Source organism: Pipistrellus hanaki (assembly GCF_964339955.1).
Source record: "Pipistrellus hanaki genome assembly, chromosome: 3".
Classification (NCBI taxonomy): domain Eukaryota; kingdom Metazoa; phylum Chordata; class Mammalia; order Chiroptera; family Vespertilionidae; genus Pipistrellus; species Pipistrellus hanaki.
The window spans coordinates 179,703,721-179,722,881 of NC_140505.1; the positions used below are offsets into that span (position 1 = coordinate 179,703,721).

Consider the following 19,161-nt stretch of genomic DNA (forward strand, 5'->3'; position numbering starts at 1 on the left):
ATTTGAAGACAGTCTTTAAATGAGGAGAACGTGCCGAAACTGGTTTGGCTCAGTGGATAGATCGTCGGCCTGCAGACTGAAAGGTCCCAGGTTCGATTCCAGTCAAGGGCATGTACGTTGGTTGCGGGCACATCCCCAGAAGGAGGTGTGCAGGAGGCAGCTGATCAATGTTTCCCTCTCATCAATGTTTCTAGCTCTCTATACCTCTCTTTTTCTCTATGTAAAAAATCAATAAAATATATTAAAAATAAATAAAAATGAGAACGTGACACGCTCTCTTCACCTCACTCACAGTGACGTGAGGCACCTTTCTGAAATAGATCTGCCTGAATCCAGAGGCTTCTCTTCTAGGGGTCTGCTGTGTGGCAGGCACCTCTTCTCCACTTCTGACCACCCCCCTGGCTATGTCCATGGCATAACCACATCTGTTTGCAGGTGAAGAAACGTAGGCTCTGAGCAGTTGAGTGCTTTGCCCAGAGTCACACAGTAAGTGGGAGAGCTGGGGTTTGAAAACAAAACTACCCTATTCCGGAGTCTGCACTCCTTCCTCCAGCACGCTGCCTTCTTCCTCCTTCCTCCATCTGTTCCCACCCCACCCCACCCCACCCCCAATCCTCTCTCCTAAGCAGCTTTGCAGTTTTTAAATTAACCTTGACCATGGTCAGAGAACCTACTGGGGTTGGAGAGTTTCACGGGTCCTGGGAGATGTTGGTTCCCCAGCTTTCCCTCTATCATTTCCCAGGGAACACGCAAACCAATACATGATCAAGGACCAAGATTTGGCCATTCTATAGAGAAACAGGAACAAAAGAAAATCAATAATAATGTTTAAAAAAAAAAGAGAGACAGGTCACAGGAGGATTTTTATTACCAGGTCGGAAAAAAAAGCTCTGCAGGGGAGGTGCAATGAGCCAAGTATTCATCAGAATGAAGTCATTTGAGGGAGTCGGGGAACAGTGGCTACCTCTTGCTGTTCAGGTCACTACCCTTTGACAGCGGTGGCCTCTGACCTCCACAGCCCTACAATTCTGTTCTGACTGACCCTGAAACCCATGAAATTCAGATGTAGACGCTGCCCAAAAGTTGAGAGAAAGCTGAGTAATATGGGAAAAGCCCTCGGTATGTGCCCCCAGCTGAAAGGAGCTGGCAGTTCTTTGGCCGTAGATGCAATTTATTCTGTCCTCCTCCTTTCAGGGAAATGCTAATCCTTCATAGGCGACTCAAGGGGAAGACTAACGTGTTGATGATGAATGGCAATAATCTTTTGTCCACTGCCACCTCCTCCTAGGGTTGAACCTTAAAAGTTTAATCAAATGTCAGTAAGTAAATCAATGAGGAGTTAAAAAGGAAGTGGTGGGAAGAAGGTGTGTGAGAATCCAATTCCTCTGACATGCACCTCAAAAGCTTAACTGCAAAGACATTGGTGTGTGTGTGTGCGTGTTGTTAGACTATTTACACACACATACACACACAGTCACTATATCAAAACTGTCTTATGTCAAAGCATGTCAGTGTTAACTCCAAGGTTCTAAAACCAAAGCAGTGTGTTGGAATTACTCTTTTGTTAAAAACACCACCACCAACCATGAATCTTACACATATTTACAGCAACAGGAATAACATGACTTTTTATCCCCAAATCTTCACAACATCACTGTGAGGGAGACTGCCCATTTTTCATTCCAGTTCACCTAACATTTGAGTGGCCACTCCATGCCAGGTCTGCTGTGCTGGCCACCGTGACAGCCATCTCTTTTCCCCATTACAGCATCCTGCAAAGTAGCTATGATTATGCTCATTCCAGTTGAAAAACATCAGTGCTCAAAGTGACTTATTCCTGAACACCCAGGGGCAGAGTTAAAATGTAAACTAGAATCTTTTGGCTTGCAAGAATTCCAGTTAGATTTTTTTTTTTTTTTTTTTTTTTTTTTTTTACAAAACTGGTTGCCAGAGGGTTTTTAAGAAATTTGACAAATGACTGGCTTCTGAGATACACAGTGAGTCACAACTAAAGACCAGGTTTTCCAATTCCCAGTCCAGGTTCTTTCACCACATTACAGCACCGCCACCCAAAGCGCTGGGTTTTCCCAAGAGGTGTTTGGATGGGATTCCAAGCCAGCACGGTGCAAATAGGTCTGACCCACATTCCAGCTCTTGGATAAATAAAATCTCCTAAAGAGCAGTACCCATTCTGTGTGCTTAGTTTGAGAGCCCCACTGTGGATAGTCAATCAATATTGAACAACTGTAGGTACATTTGCCAAGGACTAATAGCATGGGCTCAATCTTAGCTATTAGAATACTGGAAATGTTACTGCAGAACCTCATAAAGATGCGGAAAGTCTAAATAGATTAGTCATAAATTTTTAATTAAAAAAACACTCTGAAGTGATTTGATCCAATTCTAATTTTATAAATAAGATCCTGAGAAATTAAAATAGCGTACACAAGGATCTGACACCCTCTGGCAACAGACACCTCGGCTGTTTCCTGGTTCCATTTAACTTTGTCATATAGCATTGTGAGATAGTGTTTTCAGGAATGTAATATGTTGAAGTGGGATTGGCTGGTCTTAGAGTCATCACTGATTATGAAATGTCTCTCAGATTTAACTTTTCCTTATCCTACTGACCAATTGACCTCTTAGGAAATCTCCATTGCTTATTTTCAAGTTCAACCATGTTGGGATCATTTCTCAATAAGCATCTGGTTAATTTTGGCCTCCTGAATTTTTCTCTTGGCATTTCCCCCTATTTGCTAAGCCCTCTGAAGTTCTCTCTAGTCTGTCTTTACAGTTCACCTTCTCCAAGAAGGCTTCTCTGATTACTCTTCTTCTCATCAATGTTTTTCTTGCTTTGATTTGCATAAGACATGTTCATTTAGGAAATACTTGCTGATTGCCTGGATGTTTCTTATAGCCCCCAAAGAAAAGGGTCAGTCGTTTCTACTTCTTTTTTTAATGGTGCTTAAGATAATTCTGTGCTCCAGTGATCACCATATGTACGATGGGGCAAACGTAGGTTTACAGTTGTTTGTATAAAAAATGATACAATAATATCATAACAGAGTCTGTGTTTCCTGTACTCACAACTGTAAATGAACTTTTGCCCAACCCTGTATTTCTTAAAGGATCAAACCATGATAATTAACTTTGTTATAAAAAGGAGACTTCATTCTTGGTAGAAAATGAAATTAAAATAATTTTCATCTTGCTGGGTCGGTCTCATTTCTCAAAGACTAATTTGATTTGCATTTGACTTTGGTAGTCTATCAAAAAACTAGTTCAGTGGTTGATATTCTATCAAAATATTGGTCCACTGTTTCTCAATCCTGGCTGCTCACTCAGATCAACAGAGAGGCTTTTAAAACTACCAGTTCCCAGGCCTCACCACAGATCAACTGAATCAGAATCTTTGGAGATATGCCCAGGAAAGGATTTGCATATATCGTATTGATATTTCATTTGCACATATTGATTTGTACAACCTCACTCTCAATAGATTTTTCTAAAGAACAAGCATGTTCAAATATACTTTTGTGGTTCTTAGGATCACAAAATGTTAGAATTGAGAACTAAAATAATATCTGACTCAATTCGTTTATTTTTACAGCTGAGGACACTGTGGCTTAAGAAAGACTGAGTGACAGGTCCTATCTTGAATTAGTGGAATTCTCTGAATTCCAGTTCTGGAGCTGTAGTGACTAGACCAAGCCGTTTAGTTTTTAAATGTCAAAGAAAAGGTGTAAACATAACTGCATGTGGAAGATTGGGATTTTAAAAGCTGTTAGCAGCAAGTACTCCTTAAAAACCTTCAATTTGGCACATTCCAACTTACCCATTGTCATGGCAGAGAAAGTGCCACAGCAGGATATATCAAAGTCCAGAATAAATGACTCGTATCTATTTGCTTGTTCATTGGCCCTGACCTATAAGTCTATAACATTTTATTCTATCAGAACCTAGAGCACTTCTAGCCCTTAACTATACCACTTATTAGCCAACTTATTGCTTATGAGCAAGCTAATCAACGCCACGAACTTCCCTTTTCTCTGTAAAAAGAAAGATAGTGCCTGTCCTATTGACCTTGTTATTTTTTCAGCTCTTATAATGATTAAATCAGATGATCTACATAGAGATATTCTGAGACTACTAAAGCACTGTTGATACACATGTACAGAATTATATTACCATCTTTCAGAACCATGACTTGTGACTATTTGCTGCTTTGATTACCCAGTCTCTAACTCCGCACCAGACCATCCAAGAATCAACAGGAACTAGAGTTGGTGTTGGACTAGAGGCTGTAGTCACTGAAAGTAACACATAACTAAATATTCAGGGAGGTAAAGTGACGTGGTGACCCAGGATTCAGCTAGTCTAGGCTCTAGTCCCAGAGTCTGCTTTTAACTATTGACTTTGGACAAGTCACTTAATTTTTCTGGGACCAGAGTCTCGTCAGTGGTCAAAGGATGACTTGATTGGAGTCAAAGATCCTTTTAATTTATAAAATCAGAATATTAGTGCTTAATTAAAAATTACTAAAGTGCAATTTCCCAAACCGTTAATTTCTGTGGTTTCACATTTTTAAAATCTCTTTTTAGAAATACAGGTGTGCCTAAAAACATAAGCCTAATTCTGTTAGACATTTCAAACACATGTGTAAGACTCTCTTTGAAAGACACAGCTCTACTCAGATACTTTATGCTTGTTAGTATCCTGTCCAGCTCCAAAAATAAATATATGGTTACCCAAAAAGCATGAAATACAGTACTGGACATAGAGGAGGCACCCAAATACTGTTATGTTACAGCTCTCAGTCTGAGTCCCAGTTTGTGTTATTTAACCCATCTGAGCCTGTTTTCTTATCTATAAATGGGAAAAATACTTCCTCAAGGATTCACTGAGATAGTGTATATTCAAATGGTTTGTAAATTGTTCAAAACAATTGCAAGATGTTACTATTACCTAAGGAATGTAGCTTATTATAGCATGACCTTTCTATACATGTGCTCTTTCAAGGGATAGATTAAAATCTTTGTCATTTAGTTTACTACGGACATAGCACCTACCGCAATGCCTGGCTCAACAAATATGCTCAATACATTTTGCTGCATGAAAAGTATAAACCACAGAAAGACCTAAACCTCCATGAGCTCAGATTCCCTATTTGGTTTTTCTCTCCAAATTCCCAAAGCCTAGCACAATGTCTGACCCATAGAAGAAACTCAATAATTATTAGATGAATACATTTTTGTCTCTAGTTCCTCTCTTCAGCCCAGCTCAAGAGGTAGAGGTGGGCAGGGGAGGCATTAAAGACTATTTCTGGTAAAGGCTGCTTGGAATGGAAAACTGGAAATTACTTGGAAACGTCACCCACTCTCTAACAAATAGCTTGGGAGAACAAAAAGAACAGCTTCAGTTTCCAAATTCTGCAATCTTGGTAGATGACTCTATTAGCTCCTCCGAGACTCAGTTTCCTCATCTGAACATGAGAACAGGACACTCCCTCCCTCCCCCTCTCATAGGGTAAGCACCAGAACTGAAGCTCCATCAGGGCAGGCACTCACTTGGGGCTCACCGTCGCCACACCACACAGCGCTGGACCGTATGGAACAGTGCCCCGCACAGCATCGGTTCGCAAATATTTGCCGACTGGATCTGTGGCAAATTGACTGTGGCACCACAGCTGAAGTGACAGGTGCCTGCACGCAGTAAATGCTTAGCAAAGGTGGGCCTACATATAGCTTCCCAGACAAGACAAAGCTAAAGGATTTCACCACCACCAAACCAGGATTACATGAAATGTTCCAGGGTCCTCCCTAAGAAGAAGAAAAAATATGACCAACAACATGGCAATCAATACGTATCTATCAACAATTGACTCCAGCAATGGTAAGATATGTACACATATAGTATCTTAATAAAAAAATGAAAAACAAAACAATTGACTCCAAACAAACAAACAGAGCAGAAACAGACTCATAGGTTCTGAGAACATGTTGGCGGCTGCCAGATGGGAGGGGGCTGGGAGGATGGATAACAGGTGACGGGATGAAGCAGTACAAATTGGTTGTTACAGAATAACCATGGGGACCCAAAGTCCCGCACACGGAATATAGTCAGTAACATCCTAATAACTATGTATGGTGTCAGATGGGTACGAGATATATGGGGATGATCACTTAGTAAGTTATGTAATGTCTAACCACTGGGGTGTACACCTGAAACTAATATAATATTGTATGTCAACTGTAATTGAAAGATTAAAGAATGACATTTCAAAAACGGCATTAAAAAAAAAAATCGCTGGCCCCCTTTTATCTAGATAACTACCTGCAATTTCCCACATCGCTGTAGCTGAAGACATTAACAAGACCGCAAACAAGGGAGGAAGGAAAGAATCTGACAGAGACCGAAACCGCTAAGCGAGAAAAGTGGGAATTAAACCGGCGCTTCACAGTTCCCACCAAAGGGTGCCGGCTTCCGCGAATGGCAACCAGTCCAACCAGTCAGGGCTCTGGCAGGGCGGCCAGCTCCGTAAGGAACAAAAAGGAGGCCGGGCCCACGCTCAGACCCACCCCCTAACGGTTTCTTGGCCGCTGGCCTCCGGGGCCCGGGGGACTCTCGTTTCCGGCCTTGGCAGGACCACAGTTCCCAGCATGCCTTAGGAGGGAAGTCTTTCCCGCTTGGATAACTACTTATCCCGGCATGCCATTCGGCACTCCAGTCTATTAGACGGGATCGTGGGACGACCCCATTGCATGCAGGGAGTTGTAGTCCACTTAGCGGCTGCCTCTTAGAAGGGGCGGGGAAGAGCCGGGTCGTTCTCGTCAGCTGAGAAGAATGATTCATAGAGGAGGGTCAGGTGGGAACAGTTCTGTCCGAGAAAGCCCACTTAAAAGGCTGGCTTCTTCGAGGGAGGGAGAGGCAGAGGAGCCGGCAGGACCGCGGGCCTGACCCCTCTCAGGCCGCTCGGCAGGCCTCGGTCGAGCCCGGGGCCTGGTCAGGGGCGGCCGCGGGGACGCTGGTTGCTGGGGGACCGGTGACGTCGCGGGGTGAAAGTTGAGGGGCGGTGACGTCGGGCCTGCCCGGGCGGAGGCTGGCGGGTTGGAGGCAGGAGGGAGGGAGGGAAGGAGGGAAGGAAGGAAGCTGGGAAGGAGCGAGCGAGCGAGCGGGGGCGCGAGGCGTTTACCTGGAGGCAGCGGCTCGGGCGTGCAGAGCGGCCGCGGCTCCCCCGCACCTGCGGCCATGGATGAGGAGCGCGCCCTGTACATCGTCCGGGCCGGCGAGGCGGGGGCTATCGAGCGGGTCCTGAGGGATTACAGCGAGAAGGTAAAGAGCCCTGGCCCCAGGCTCGCGGCGAGGCACCCCGGCCGCCCTCCCTCCGGGCTTGCACGCGCATCCCTTCCCCACCCCCTCATTCCGGGGATGCGCATTGCTCTCCCCCCCAACAATGTTTCCGGCTTGGACATGCGTGTTTTGTGCTCCCCCAGCCTTTCCCATCCGTGCATCCTGCACCCCCCCGCCCCCACTCTGGCGCCCACTCCTCTGATTCCGGCCCAGCAGCCAGCCCTGCGGTCGCCCTCCCGAGCGCGCAAGTCACACCCCCGGAATCCGTGGATGTGCATCCGTGCCCTGCGCCCCACTCCTGGATGCATACATGCACGCGAGGCTTCTTCACCTGTGTAGCATAAAAATATTTGCTTAAACATGGACCTTGACATGCATAAAACGTTATCAGCCACGATGGTAGTTCTTTATGTACCTGTGTAGCACGGTACCGTTTTCAAGGTGCGATATCTCGTATGTGGTCTAACTTGATTCTCAGAGTGTTTATAGGGTAGATGCTATTATCCTCCCCATTTTATAGATGGGAAAACCGAGGCGCAAAGCACTGAAATCATGCCAAGGTCATGGGCGTACTATGTTGTAAGACTTACAATGTAAGTGAAGGTAGAAATCTTAACTCCTAATAATACCTGTTATTGGTTATCGCATTAACAGTTTTCCCATCCCTTATCTCATTTAATCTTGAAATCAGTCCTGTGAGGTTTTTATCTGCGTTTTGCAACTGAGATTCTTGATTGGTTAAGTAACTTGTCCAAGGTCATGGTGGTGAGCTGGGATTCCAGCCTTGGTCTTCAAACCATTCATTGTTCTTTCCTCTGTACAACTCTGCGGTTAAAAAAAAGGTATCTTGTTATAAATCCCAGCCATGTCTCTGAATCTCTCGTAAAACCGTTAGCTTTCCGTTGCATATCCTTCCAGGAATTTTACGTGCTCACTTCAAAAGGTAGCATACCACACCGTTATTCTTCCATTAAGAAGACTACTGTGTAAGAAATGACTGACTACTCCCTCTGTGAAAACACACCCAACGCCAAGTCACACCCTAGATAGAACACGTTTCTTCCTTTTATTTGCGTCCATTCATGATTTCCTCTTCTGTGTTTGCTGTGGTGCCCACCACTGCACTTTCATACACTTTGTATTATTATTGGGCTGCCAGTATGCCATTTCTGCCCTGGGCGGAGATCCAAAAATAATACACCTTCATTCCCGAGTAACCTTCCCAGCAGCACTTTGAGGAGAGTGGCGGTATTCCCATTCCACAAATGATAACATTTAGGATAAAGTTGCCCCAAATCCACACAGCCATGGAGAGGTGGGGCAGAGATTTGAATTTAGATAGTCTGACTACTGTTTTCTACAGGCCTATCCTGATTCCTTGAAGATGATGCATGGATTCATTTCTCTTCTTAGCTCCTTCACTCTTGGATACACTTCACTGTTGCCTATTTACCTAATGTAGGAGGAATTCATTTAATGCATAGATGGACATATTGTGGAGATTATATTGATTTTACTTGATTTATAACTGCTCTCCAAAAAACTATTTGAAGCACTGCAAAGTGATTTTCAAAAGAAATAACAACAGAAGCCTTGCCATTGTGTTGAATCAGTTCGTATTTCCTTAGCACTTACTGTATGACACATATGTAGCAATAAAGAAAAACTCTCCCGTAGGAAGGGAGAAGGAAAGCCTTCAAACTGGATCTTCCCACACTTTTAATGTTCTCTCTCCCCTTCATGTCCAAACTAAGGAGAACTCCAGATTTGCTCCCTCCAACTTATCTCTCCCTCTCCTTGGTCTCCTCCAGGTTGGTTCCCACTCCTGATCAGTGCTATCAACTTAAGTTCTGGACATCTCCAGCTCCCTTTCACACTGGGGATGTCTTTAAAGTAGTAATGTTAAATATGTGTGTGTTTTTTTATTTTTATTTTTATTTTTGAGAGAGAGAGAGAGAAACATTGGTTGCCTCTAGTACACACCCCTGGCCTGGAATCGAACATCAATCTTTTTTGGTTTATGGAACGACGCTCCAGTCAACTGAGCCACCTGGCCAAGGCCAATTATGTATTTTTTAAAAAATATTTTATTGATTTTTTACAGAGAGGAAGGAAGAAAGATAGCTAGAAACATCGAAGAGAGAGAAACATCCACCAGCTGCCTCCTGCACACCCTCAACCGGGGATGTGCCTGCAACCAAGGTGCATGCCTTTGACCGGGATCGAACATGGGACCTTTCAGCCCGCAGGCTGACCCACTGAGTCAAACCGGTGTCGGCCAAATATGTATTTTTTTTTTTAAGGGGATATTACTGAAGTGTTTGGGAGGCTTGAACTTTTTGGGTCACCCCTGAAAATGCTCTGACTTGATTCATACTGAGTCAATTAGCTTCAGAAAAGAGTTCTCAGGTTTAATGCTGATTATAGTAGGGCCAGAGTGCAGAGAAAATAGCTGAATTTCACGTTGGCAGTGGGACTTTGCCCTTCAAGGAAAAAGACATTGAGGCAAATGAATAGGAAGGGGAAGTATGATTCCTGTGATCCGGCAATAAGAATGGGGAGATGAGATTAAATTGAGCAGCTGGATAGAATATGGAATCTGAAACTGAAAAAGTAGCTGGATACCGTGTGCTTCATTTTCCCTACCTGAGATTTTTTATTTAAAAAATGGTTAGAATAGGAGGTGGTTTGGGGGGTTGAGGAGTCTAACCAAGAAGGGAAATGAATGATATATAGAGAATGTAGTTCATTGTTTGGGCAATGTTCTTTTAAAAAAAATATATATATTTTATTAATTTTAAAAAATATATATTTTATTGATTTTTTACAGAGAGGAAGGGAGAGAGATAGAGAGCTAGAAATGTCGATGAGAGAGAAACATCGACCAGTTGCCTCCTGCACACCCCCCACCGGGGATGTGCTGGTAACCAATGTACATGCCCTTGACCGGCATCGAACCCGGGACCTTTCAGTCCGCAGACCGACGCTCTACCACTGAGCCAAACCAGTTTCGGCATATATATTTTATTAATTTTTACAGAGAGGAAAGGAAAGGGATAGAGAGTTAGAAACATCGATGGGAGAGAAACATCAATCAGCTGCCTTCTGCACACCTCCTACTGGGGATGTGCCTGCAACCAAGGTATATGCCCTTAACCGGAATTGAACCTGGGACCCTTCAGTCCACAGGCCGACACTATCCACTGAGCCAAACCCGGTAGGGCTGGGCAATGTTCTTTATGTTACCTTCTTTCTCTAATAAAGCCAGTCCTCAAAAGGAGGCAATCAAATACAGTTGACAGAAGGTGGAATTTGGAGTCAGATAAAGCTTGTTTCACATCTGCCATTATTAGCTTCACGACTATGAGTAAGGATCTGAGTCTTTGTCCTTATCTGTAAAACAGGAAAAATACCACCTGAGTTATTCCGAGGCTTAACTTAAAGGAAGTATAATGCCAAACACTGAGCACGATGCCCTGGAGGCATTCAATGAGGGTGATAAATTCCAGTAATCTAGGTACTCAAGAAGTCCTGTGACCCAACCACAGGCTCTTGAGCCATACTGTCTGCCTGAACTCTTGATTCTCAATCGTCCATCCTTGTGCCCTCGGGCAAGTTACTTAACTTTCCTTGCCTCAGTTTATTCTTCTGCCAAACAGGGATAATAACAGGGCCTACATGTTGTCAGGCTTAAATGAGTTATTTGTGTAAAGCACATAAAATAGTGCCTGTCTCTTAAGAACCCATAACTGTTAGTTGTTTTTGTTTTTTTTTACAAAAAAAGATAGGAATTAAATATGTGCCACTGAGTTGACCTAGTTGACAAGAAAAATTGGGGAGTATACTCCAATCTTTCTCTTTTTCCTTGACCCTTGCATTTTCTGATGGGTAGCAAAATACTGTGTACCATATTTAGAGCAACAGTTACCTGGCTGGCTCTAATTCTACTGTGTTACAGTGACTCTAATTTCCAAGCCGCCTTGCTTTTTTCACTGATCCTGGTTATCATGGGGAGAGGGAAGATCTATTTATCCCAGAAAACAAAACAAAACATGGTACTTGTCTGTTTCTCAAGGGCATAATGCAGATTGACTCAGTATAGGAAAGTATTAAAAAAAGTATTAAAAATATAGGAAGGGTGGTGGTTCTTTTTCCACTCTTCTCAATTCATCTGTTAACATTTATTGAGTGCCTATTATCCTAAGCACTTTCACATGTCATCACATATAATCCTCTTACATTAAAACTTAGGAGGGAGCGGGAACCTTTTGGCTCAGTGGATAGAGCGTCGGCCTGTGGACTGAAAGGTCCCAGGTTCAATTCCGGCCAAGGGCATGTACCTTGGTTGCGGGCACATTCCTGGTGGGGAATGTGCAGGAGGCAGCTGATCGATGTTTCTCTCTCATCGATGTTTCTTGCTCTCTATCCCTCTCCCTTCCTCTTTGTAAAATATCAAAATATATATAAAAGTTAGGAGGGAGATGGAAGTATTCCCTTTTGGGAGAATAGGAAATTGAGGTTCAGAATGACAAAGTGACTATCTACAGTAGGGGTGGGTTATCCAGCCCGCAGGCCATATAAGGCCCTCAAAATCAATTGGTCTGGCCGTGCCAAGACAGTAGGGGTGAGTTAATTAAGTGTTTGACCAAATTAGGAGGCTAATTTTTAAGTTAATAATTTTGTATGGCCCCCAAGTGATGTTATAAATTTATAAGGCATTCATTTAATGTTATAAATACTCAAATGGCCCTTGAGGCACATGGCTAGAAGTGTCAGACCTAGTCTTCATATTCCATTTCCACTGCTCTTTTTGCAAGGCCATGTTGGCTTTTCCATGTCTGTTCTGTGTTTTTGAGCATAGAAAGGAAGGGTTTTCCAGTGCCAGTGCGACTGTTGCACCCTCATCACCTCCACTCCAGTTACAGAATGAGCTATTATGGAAAATACGTATTGTGCTAGTCGAAGCTGTCCAATCTTGTTCTCCTCTTTCAGGGCCTATTCTGATAACGACTTAATAGAGAAATTGGTTGCCATCATTATGATTATCAACAAAAATAGTGGTCCAGGACCCCAAAGTACACTGTAGGATCATAGTTCTGAAATCACAGGATATTTAGACTAGAAGGAGTCTCAAAGATAATTGCGTCCAACCCAACCCACTCAGGAGGTGAAGGAACTGAAGCGTAGAGTCATCAACAGTAATGACAACCAGAGAGATGGTCTGCTGGCCATAGAAGATACTTGGCAAATGTTACCCCATAAAGAGCTCCAACATGATTGATTCTACCTTCGAAGTATGGCATAGTTATAGACAAATGAAAGGTAAAAGTTACGTAAGATTCAGGCAGGTAGGTCTCCAAGAGTAGTCCTCAAGAGAGGAAAACCATGCTGATAGCAGTGAGGTCTTAGTTTATGTGCTAGAAGACCTGATTAATGGGGACCTAATATTGGGACAGTTCTAGAAATACAGCCTCCACATTTGAATAGGGCATATAAATATCCTGTACCATGTAAGAGGAGTTGCTTTCCACCTTGAGGTTAAGTTCTGACTCAGTTCATTCCACAGATTTTTACAGAGGAGCATTTTAGTGGGCTGTTCCTTTGTTATACCTTATTCTTATTTCCAGACGGGTTGTATAATTGAAGTTACAGGCATTTAGTTCTAGAAGTAAGCTCTATTTATGAAACACAGCACCACACACACCCTACCCCAGTTAGAGTAATTCCCTTTTATTGGTACCGTTGAAGTGTGCCTTTAGAAATCTATGAAATAGCTGTAGTTCCCTTACCATCAATAGTTCAGTATTTGGGCACATCATAGGCCATGCAGTGATGACAATAGTGGCCACTTATTGAAGACCTGCTATGTGCAAGGTGCTATGCATAAAAGAAGGAAATTCTGACTGGTAGAGTTAGTAACTTGCTAATGAGTCCGGCGTGTCACTGAGCTGTTGTGCCTTACTAGATCTCTACATTGAACAATAGTTTTACTCTTTAGTTTATGTTTGACTTGTTGCTCCTGCTTGTCTGGAAATTACGTGTATAAAGGTGAGGTGGCTAGCAGTTCTACAAAGGCATTTATAGCCAGAAATGTAGTTCCCCTTCTCCTTCCTTTCAGCTGTACAAAGGGGGGAGAATAAAGGTTAGAGGTACTGAGTAGGGTAGGGATGATCTAAGTTGGATAAAAGAACTCAGCCTTAAATATCTTTGGATCCAAAAAAGCTTAGAAGGCTGCGTTTCTGAATAGATTGGCACATTCAAAATTCAGTTTTATTGCCTCACATACCACAATATACCTTCTAATTAAATTAAACCCTCATGTTATTTAGACAGGGTTCTTGAAAGCTTTTCTTCTTTAATACAGGTTCAGCCTTGTATTTAAAAAGAAACAGAAAAATTAGTCCTTGGTACCATTCTAAATTACTACCTTAAAAATTAAATCTTCGTAGAAACTGTTAAAAATATATTTTTATAACTTAATGGTTTTTTTTCCCCCAAAAGATTTCTTTTTAAAAAAATTTCCTTACCATAAATGCTGAAAAATATTTACAAGAACCACTATATTGGCAACTAGGTACATTTATTTCAGATAATTTATGGAACTCACATATAATGGCAAAGAATAAGCTTTCTTGGTTTGTAAGTACAACTTATTTTCATTTGTATTGGATATTTACTAAGCTTCAGTTTACAAGCTTAGCCTGATGTCTGGTGCCTCTTTATCTTTTATCTAATGTTGGTTTTTACTAAAACTCGTGTCTATAAATTCCTAAGTTATAGCCTTCAGATTTTCAAGTTCTTTCTTTCTTCCTTTTCTTCTTGTTCATTCCTTGATGTTTTATTTTTAATCCTCACCTTATTGATTTTATCCTATACTTATTGATTTCCCCCCTCTTTTTGTTTTTTTAAGAAAGAGAGGAGAAGGGGGGGGGGGCGGAAGGGGGGAGAGGTAGAGGGGGAGAGGTAGAGAGGCCTCCTGTACATGTCCCCGACTGGGGATTGAACCCTTAACCTAGGTATGTGCCCTGACTGGGGATCAAAACCTGCAATTTAGGTATGTGCCCCAACCGGGAATCAAATCTACAATCTTTTGGTGTATGGGAAGATGCTCCAACCAACTGAGCAACACCAACCAGGGCTCATCTTTTATTTTTAAAATGTCCCTTTTAATTATAAAAATAATAGACCAAAAAAAAATTTACCAGAAATTCCACCACCCCTGTACAGTCGCTTCTATATTTGCATTGTTCAAATGCATCCATATATTTATCATAGGCACAGAACTATAATTTGATAGTTTTTTACTTAATGACATATTCATTATTTGCCATATTGTTTCAGAGCTCTTTAGCTATCTTTTTTAAATTGCAATATAATATTCCATCAGGTGGATGCATAACAGTTTAGTTAATCTCATGTTATTAGATATTCAAGGTTGTCTCTTTTCTTCTATAATAATAACACTGCAGTGAATATGTTTACATATATAATTTTTCTCTCATTCTGGGTGATTTCATTAGGGTAAGTTCTTGGGAGTAGAAGTTCTGGGTCAAAGGGAATGAATATTTTTAGGGTTTCCAATATGTGTTGCCAAATCAGTTTCTCTTTTAAAGTTTGTGTCAGTTTACACTGCTGCCAGCAATATCATGCTTGGATTATTGATGATCATTTCCCAGAGAGCTTTGTGTCTTCAGTCTTGCTCTCCTTTGATCTTGGTCTGTTAGCTACTGCCCAAACTATTCCAGCATGCTCTACTGTTCACATTTTTTTTCTTTTTTAAGAGTCTTCTGCTAGATGCCTGCTACCTTTCTTACAGTTTAGGTGTAAATTTTAAAATCCAGCCCCTACCACCTGACATAATTCATTTTAATTTATGGTGTGGTTTGCATACCATATAAGAAGCAATCTCCTTTACCTCTCTAAGTCCTTCCTCTGACCATTTCTTATATTCAGAACTTCTGCTCTGTCGACATTTCTTCTCCATCTTATAAATTTAATATAAAAAATTTCTTCTTCTACAAAGCTGTCAATTTAGAACCCCTCTGTAATGATGATATCTTCAGTACTCAGTGTACTTAACTCCTGGTGGGTTGCCAGTAAATGTTTGTTTGTATGGCCAGTGAGGGAATACAAAGGAAAGGCAGAGAGATGTTCACTGGAGACTTTTTTAAAGCAAAGCTTAGGATTCATAAAAGCACTTGGTTCTTCTGACTAAAACTTGAGAGGAGAATGAGGAATTTTGTGCTCTAGTTTTTGGGTACCATCGTCAACTTACTCCATCATCTATGTTAGCTACAGAGTGGAAAAGACAGTGTTCCCACCAGTCATTTTAGGAGTCATGACACTCTATTCTCTTTCGGTTATTTCCCCCTCAATATCATTGGCATCACCATCATTATAACCTGTTTACTGTTTAGTATGTGCCAGTCATTGAGATGGTGCGTTATATGCCATAGCTGTTTTAACCCTCACAGCAGCTCTGTGAACTAGGTACCCCCTCTTTTCACATGAGAAATTCAGTTATGGAGAGTTTGTTTCTTACTGAACTAACTAGTAAGTGATGGAGCCATAATATTAAACCCTCATTCTTACAGAATATTTGTCGACTAGTCTCTTCCCTATCTATAACTATCCGATGATTACTTATTACATATGATAAAGATAGTACAAACTGCTCAACAACATCGGAAGGACCTTTCAAATCTCTATCCAATCTACTTTTCCGTTCTCATCTTTCTTTACTCCTCCCACCCCCTAACATTTGTGCTTTCACCCTGACAGAGCTGCTATTTCACAAATATATCATCCTGTTTCACACATCTGAGCCTTTGTTTCTATTCCTGCAATGCTTTCCATTTCCTCCTGGCAAACTTCTATTCATACCCCAAGGTCCAGTTCCAATCCTCTATCCTGCAGGCAGAGCGTTCCAGATTTCCCTGGGCAGCGTTAGCGGCTTAGCACTCTGTGCTCCTTGGTATATATTTCTGCTGTCGTCTTTTTATACTTCTGAAGATTATTTGCTTACATGCCTAGCTCTCTTACTTTAATAAGAAAAGTGAAATATGATATGGGGAAGGCAAAATTTTTCAGAGACAATATATATTTTTAAACATAGCCAAAATTAAAACTCTTTGTATTTAAATGACATTATTTTCCTTTTTTTTCCTCCCTCAGCATAGGGCTACTTTCAAATTTGAACCAACAGATGAAGATAAAAGAAAGGTAAGCCTTAGCGTTACTGTGCATGTGCGTGTGTGTATGTTTCATTCATGGACTTTCTAAACAGAGGACTTGTTTTCATCTGATGGTTGTTTAGTTTCCAGTTTCCCTCCAATCTTTTTTTTAGGAACTCTGAGAAGAAAGCAAGTGCCAGGTTTAGTACATGCAACGTTATCTTGCTCCATCCCCACAGGACCATTATACTTGGATAAATTAGAGCAATGGGAAGGGTTCGTTTAATGGCAGGACAGCAGGCTGCCCAAAATGTTTTGCTAAATTGTAAAGTTTGGTTTTGAGTTTAGCTTTGGGAAAACAGCTATTCATACTGCTGCCCCTTAGCCACATATTGTTCCCTGACTGACATTTATGTTGCAGCAATTGTTTAAATCACTTCAGGGGCATAGATGAAAGTGGAATCAAGAGACTCACCATAGAGGAATTATAAGAGAAGGTGCATCAGAGATATGACCATGTAATGTGTTTCCCTGTTTGGTTGCTTATACTTACTTTACTTAGTTGATGAGAGCATGATGTGTGTTTTGCTGGTCTGCGTACATCTATCCGTGGTCTCATACATGCGAAGACCAGATAAGAGAGCATGACTGAATCAGTGCAACCCTATCACTGCTACTGGAAAAATAGTTTAAATCTCTTGCTTTCTTGGTCATGGTTTGATAAAACCTTGAAATCAAACTTCTATTCACTTCCACTTCCACAATATAATGTCTATGTCCCGCTCATTTTACCTCTTATGATTTCTTTAGTCCATTCTCTCCTTTAACCCCTGCCCTAATTCCAGCTTTCATCTGGATTACTGCACCAGTTTCCTGCTTTTTCTTTTTCCAGTTATGTGCCCTTCCAGCCCATTGTCCATAAATCTAGAACAACAATCTGATCGTGTTACTCCCAGCCTTTAAAACCCTTGAGTGACTTTTTTTTGCCTATAAAAGTTCAAGCTTCTAAACATGACATCCCAGATGCTTAGTGACCTGATCTCTGCCTACTTTTGCAGCTTCCTTCTCTCCCTTATATTTTGTGCTCTGACAATATGAAATATTTCCAGTTACATACCGCCCTTTCTGTTTCTTATTTTCTACCTTTGCTTACGTTATTTTCTATTTGGTTAATCCCTTGGAACTCCAGGGCACCTCCTTCAGAAAGTCTCCTCTGGCATTCCTGTTAAGGTGAAGTATCCCTTTTCAGTATTTCAGTAAAATACTATGTAAATCTCTAACACTATGCTTATACATTGTCTCAAATATGTATCATTATTAGACCCTGATGACAGCTATTATTTATCTTTATGTCTTTGACATCTAGATTGTCCAGCATATCATAGGCATTCAAAAACTAGTGTTGAACGAGTGCTATGGAATATAAACTTTGGAAGTTAAAGATTGAACTTGATTTTCTTATGGATCTGAAGAGTGTAAATAAGATGAGAATACCTTTTAGAACTGGGGTTCTCAACCAGGAATGTGCTATTTGGGGAGCTTTTTGATGATAGGCCTGTTCAGGTCTGACCCTCTATCTACTGAGTCAGAATTTGCGGGGTGGAATCCAGGCGTGTGTATTTTTACAGATAGTCTTCAGAAAACAAGTACTTGCACATTTGGTGGGAATATAAAATGGCATAATTCCTGTGGAACAGAAACTGGCAGTATCTACCAAAATTACAGATGCAGTTTGCCCTTTGACCAGACAGTGCCACTTTTAGAAATCTGTTTTGTAGATAGGTTGAACTCAAGTAAACTAAGTTATTCAATGAAGCATTATACCTGGTAGTAAAAGATTGGAAACAATCAAGTGTCCAGCAATTAGGGAATATTTGAAGAAATGAGGGTATACATCTATATAATGGAATGTTATGAAATGATGGGGGGTGGGAAGGGTGAGAGACAGACCATTATGTAGTAATCAGAGAGAGGGTGAAGTGAAAGAAAAGAAGCATGTTGTTAACAAGACAAACTCATAATAGGTATTCAGATTAGGAAGACAAGTGCTATTCAATTAACTTAGTTGGGAGAATCCACAATACATCTAGATTTATGGTTCCTTGGGTATCTGGTGCTAGAATTTTGGGTAGTGCTTCTACTGGCCAAAGTAAATATGCCCTAGCTGGTTTTGCTCAGGGGTTGGAGTGTTGTCCCATGGGCTTAAGGGTATTGGGTTCGATTCCCGATCAAGGGCATGTACCTTGATTGCAGGCTCAATCCCAGCCCGAGTCAGGGCAAATACAGGAGGCAACCAGTTGATGTGTCTCTCACACATTGATATCTCTCTCTCTCTCTCTCGCTCTCGCTCTCGCGCTCTCGCTCTCTTGCTCTCTCTCTCCCCACCCTCCTCACACCCTTCCATTCTCTCTAAAAATCAATGGAAAAACATCCTCGGATGAGGATTAAAAATAAAAATAAAAGTAAATACATTAAGATAGAGATCCCCTTACTTCATAAAAATTTCAGTTGAAGGGAAAAATTCCCACACAGTTATTAATAAAGCATGTTTATTTCCTATATTATAGTAGCAAAACCTAACATTTTTAAAGTATTATGTTTACTGCCTTTTAGATCATTGGAGATGGTAACTACTGTA

General features: G+C 41.4%; 1 protein-coding gene across 7 annotated transcripts in view; it reads left to right on the plus strand.

The window, feature by feature from the left end:
- The first annotated feature begins 6,798 nt into the window (after window positions 1-6,798).
- Window positions 6,799-19,161, plus strand: part of RIC8B (RIC8 guanine nucleotide exchange factor B) — a 103,233-nt gene continuing 90,870 nt past the window's right edge. For 5 of the 7 annotated variants that reach the window (XR_014794715.1, XR_014794716.1, XM_084880129.1 and 2 more), the window contains exons 1-2: window positions 6,872-7,332; window positions 16,525-16,572. Coding sequence is in view for 3 of the 7 variants with exons in the window: in XM_084880129.1 (XP_084736255.1) it covers window positions 7,249-7,332; window positions 16,525-16,572 (132 nt within the window). In the remaining 4 variants the exon portion in view is untranslated. The other 2 variants (XM_084880132.1, XM_084880133.1) reach the window with 2 other exon arrangements.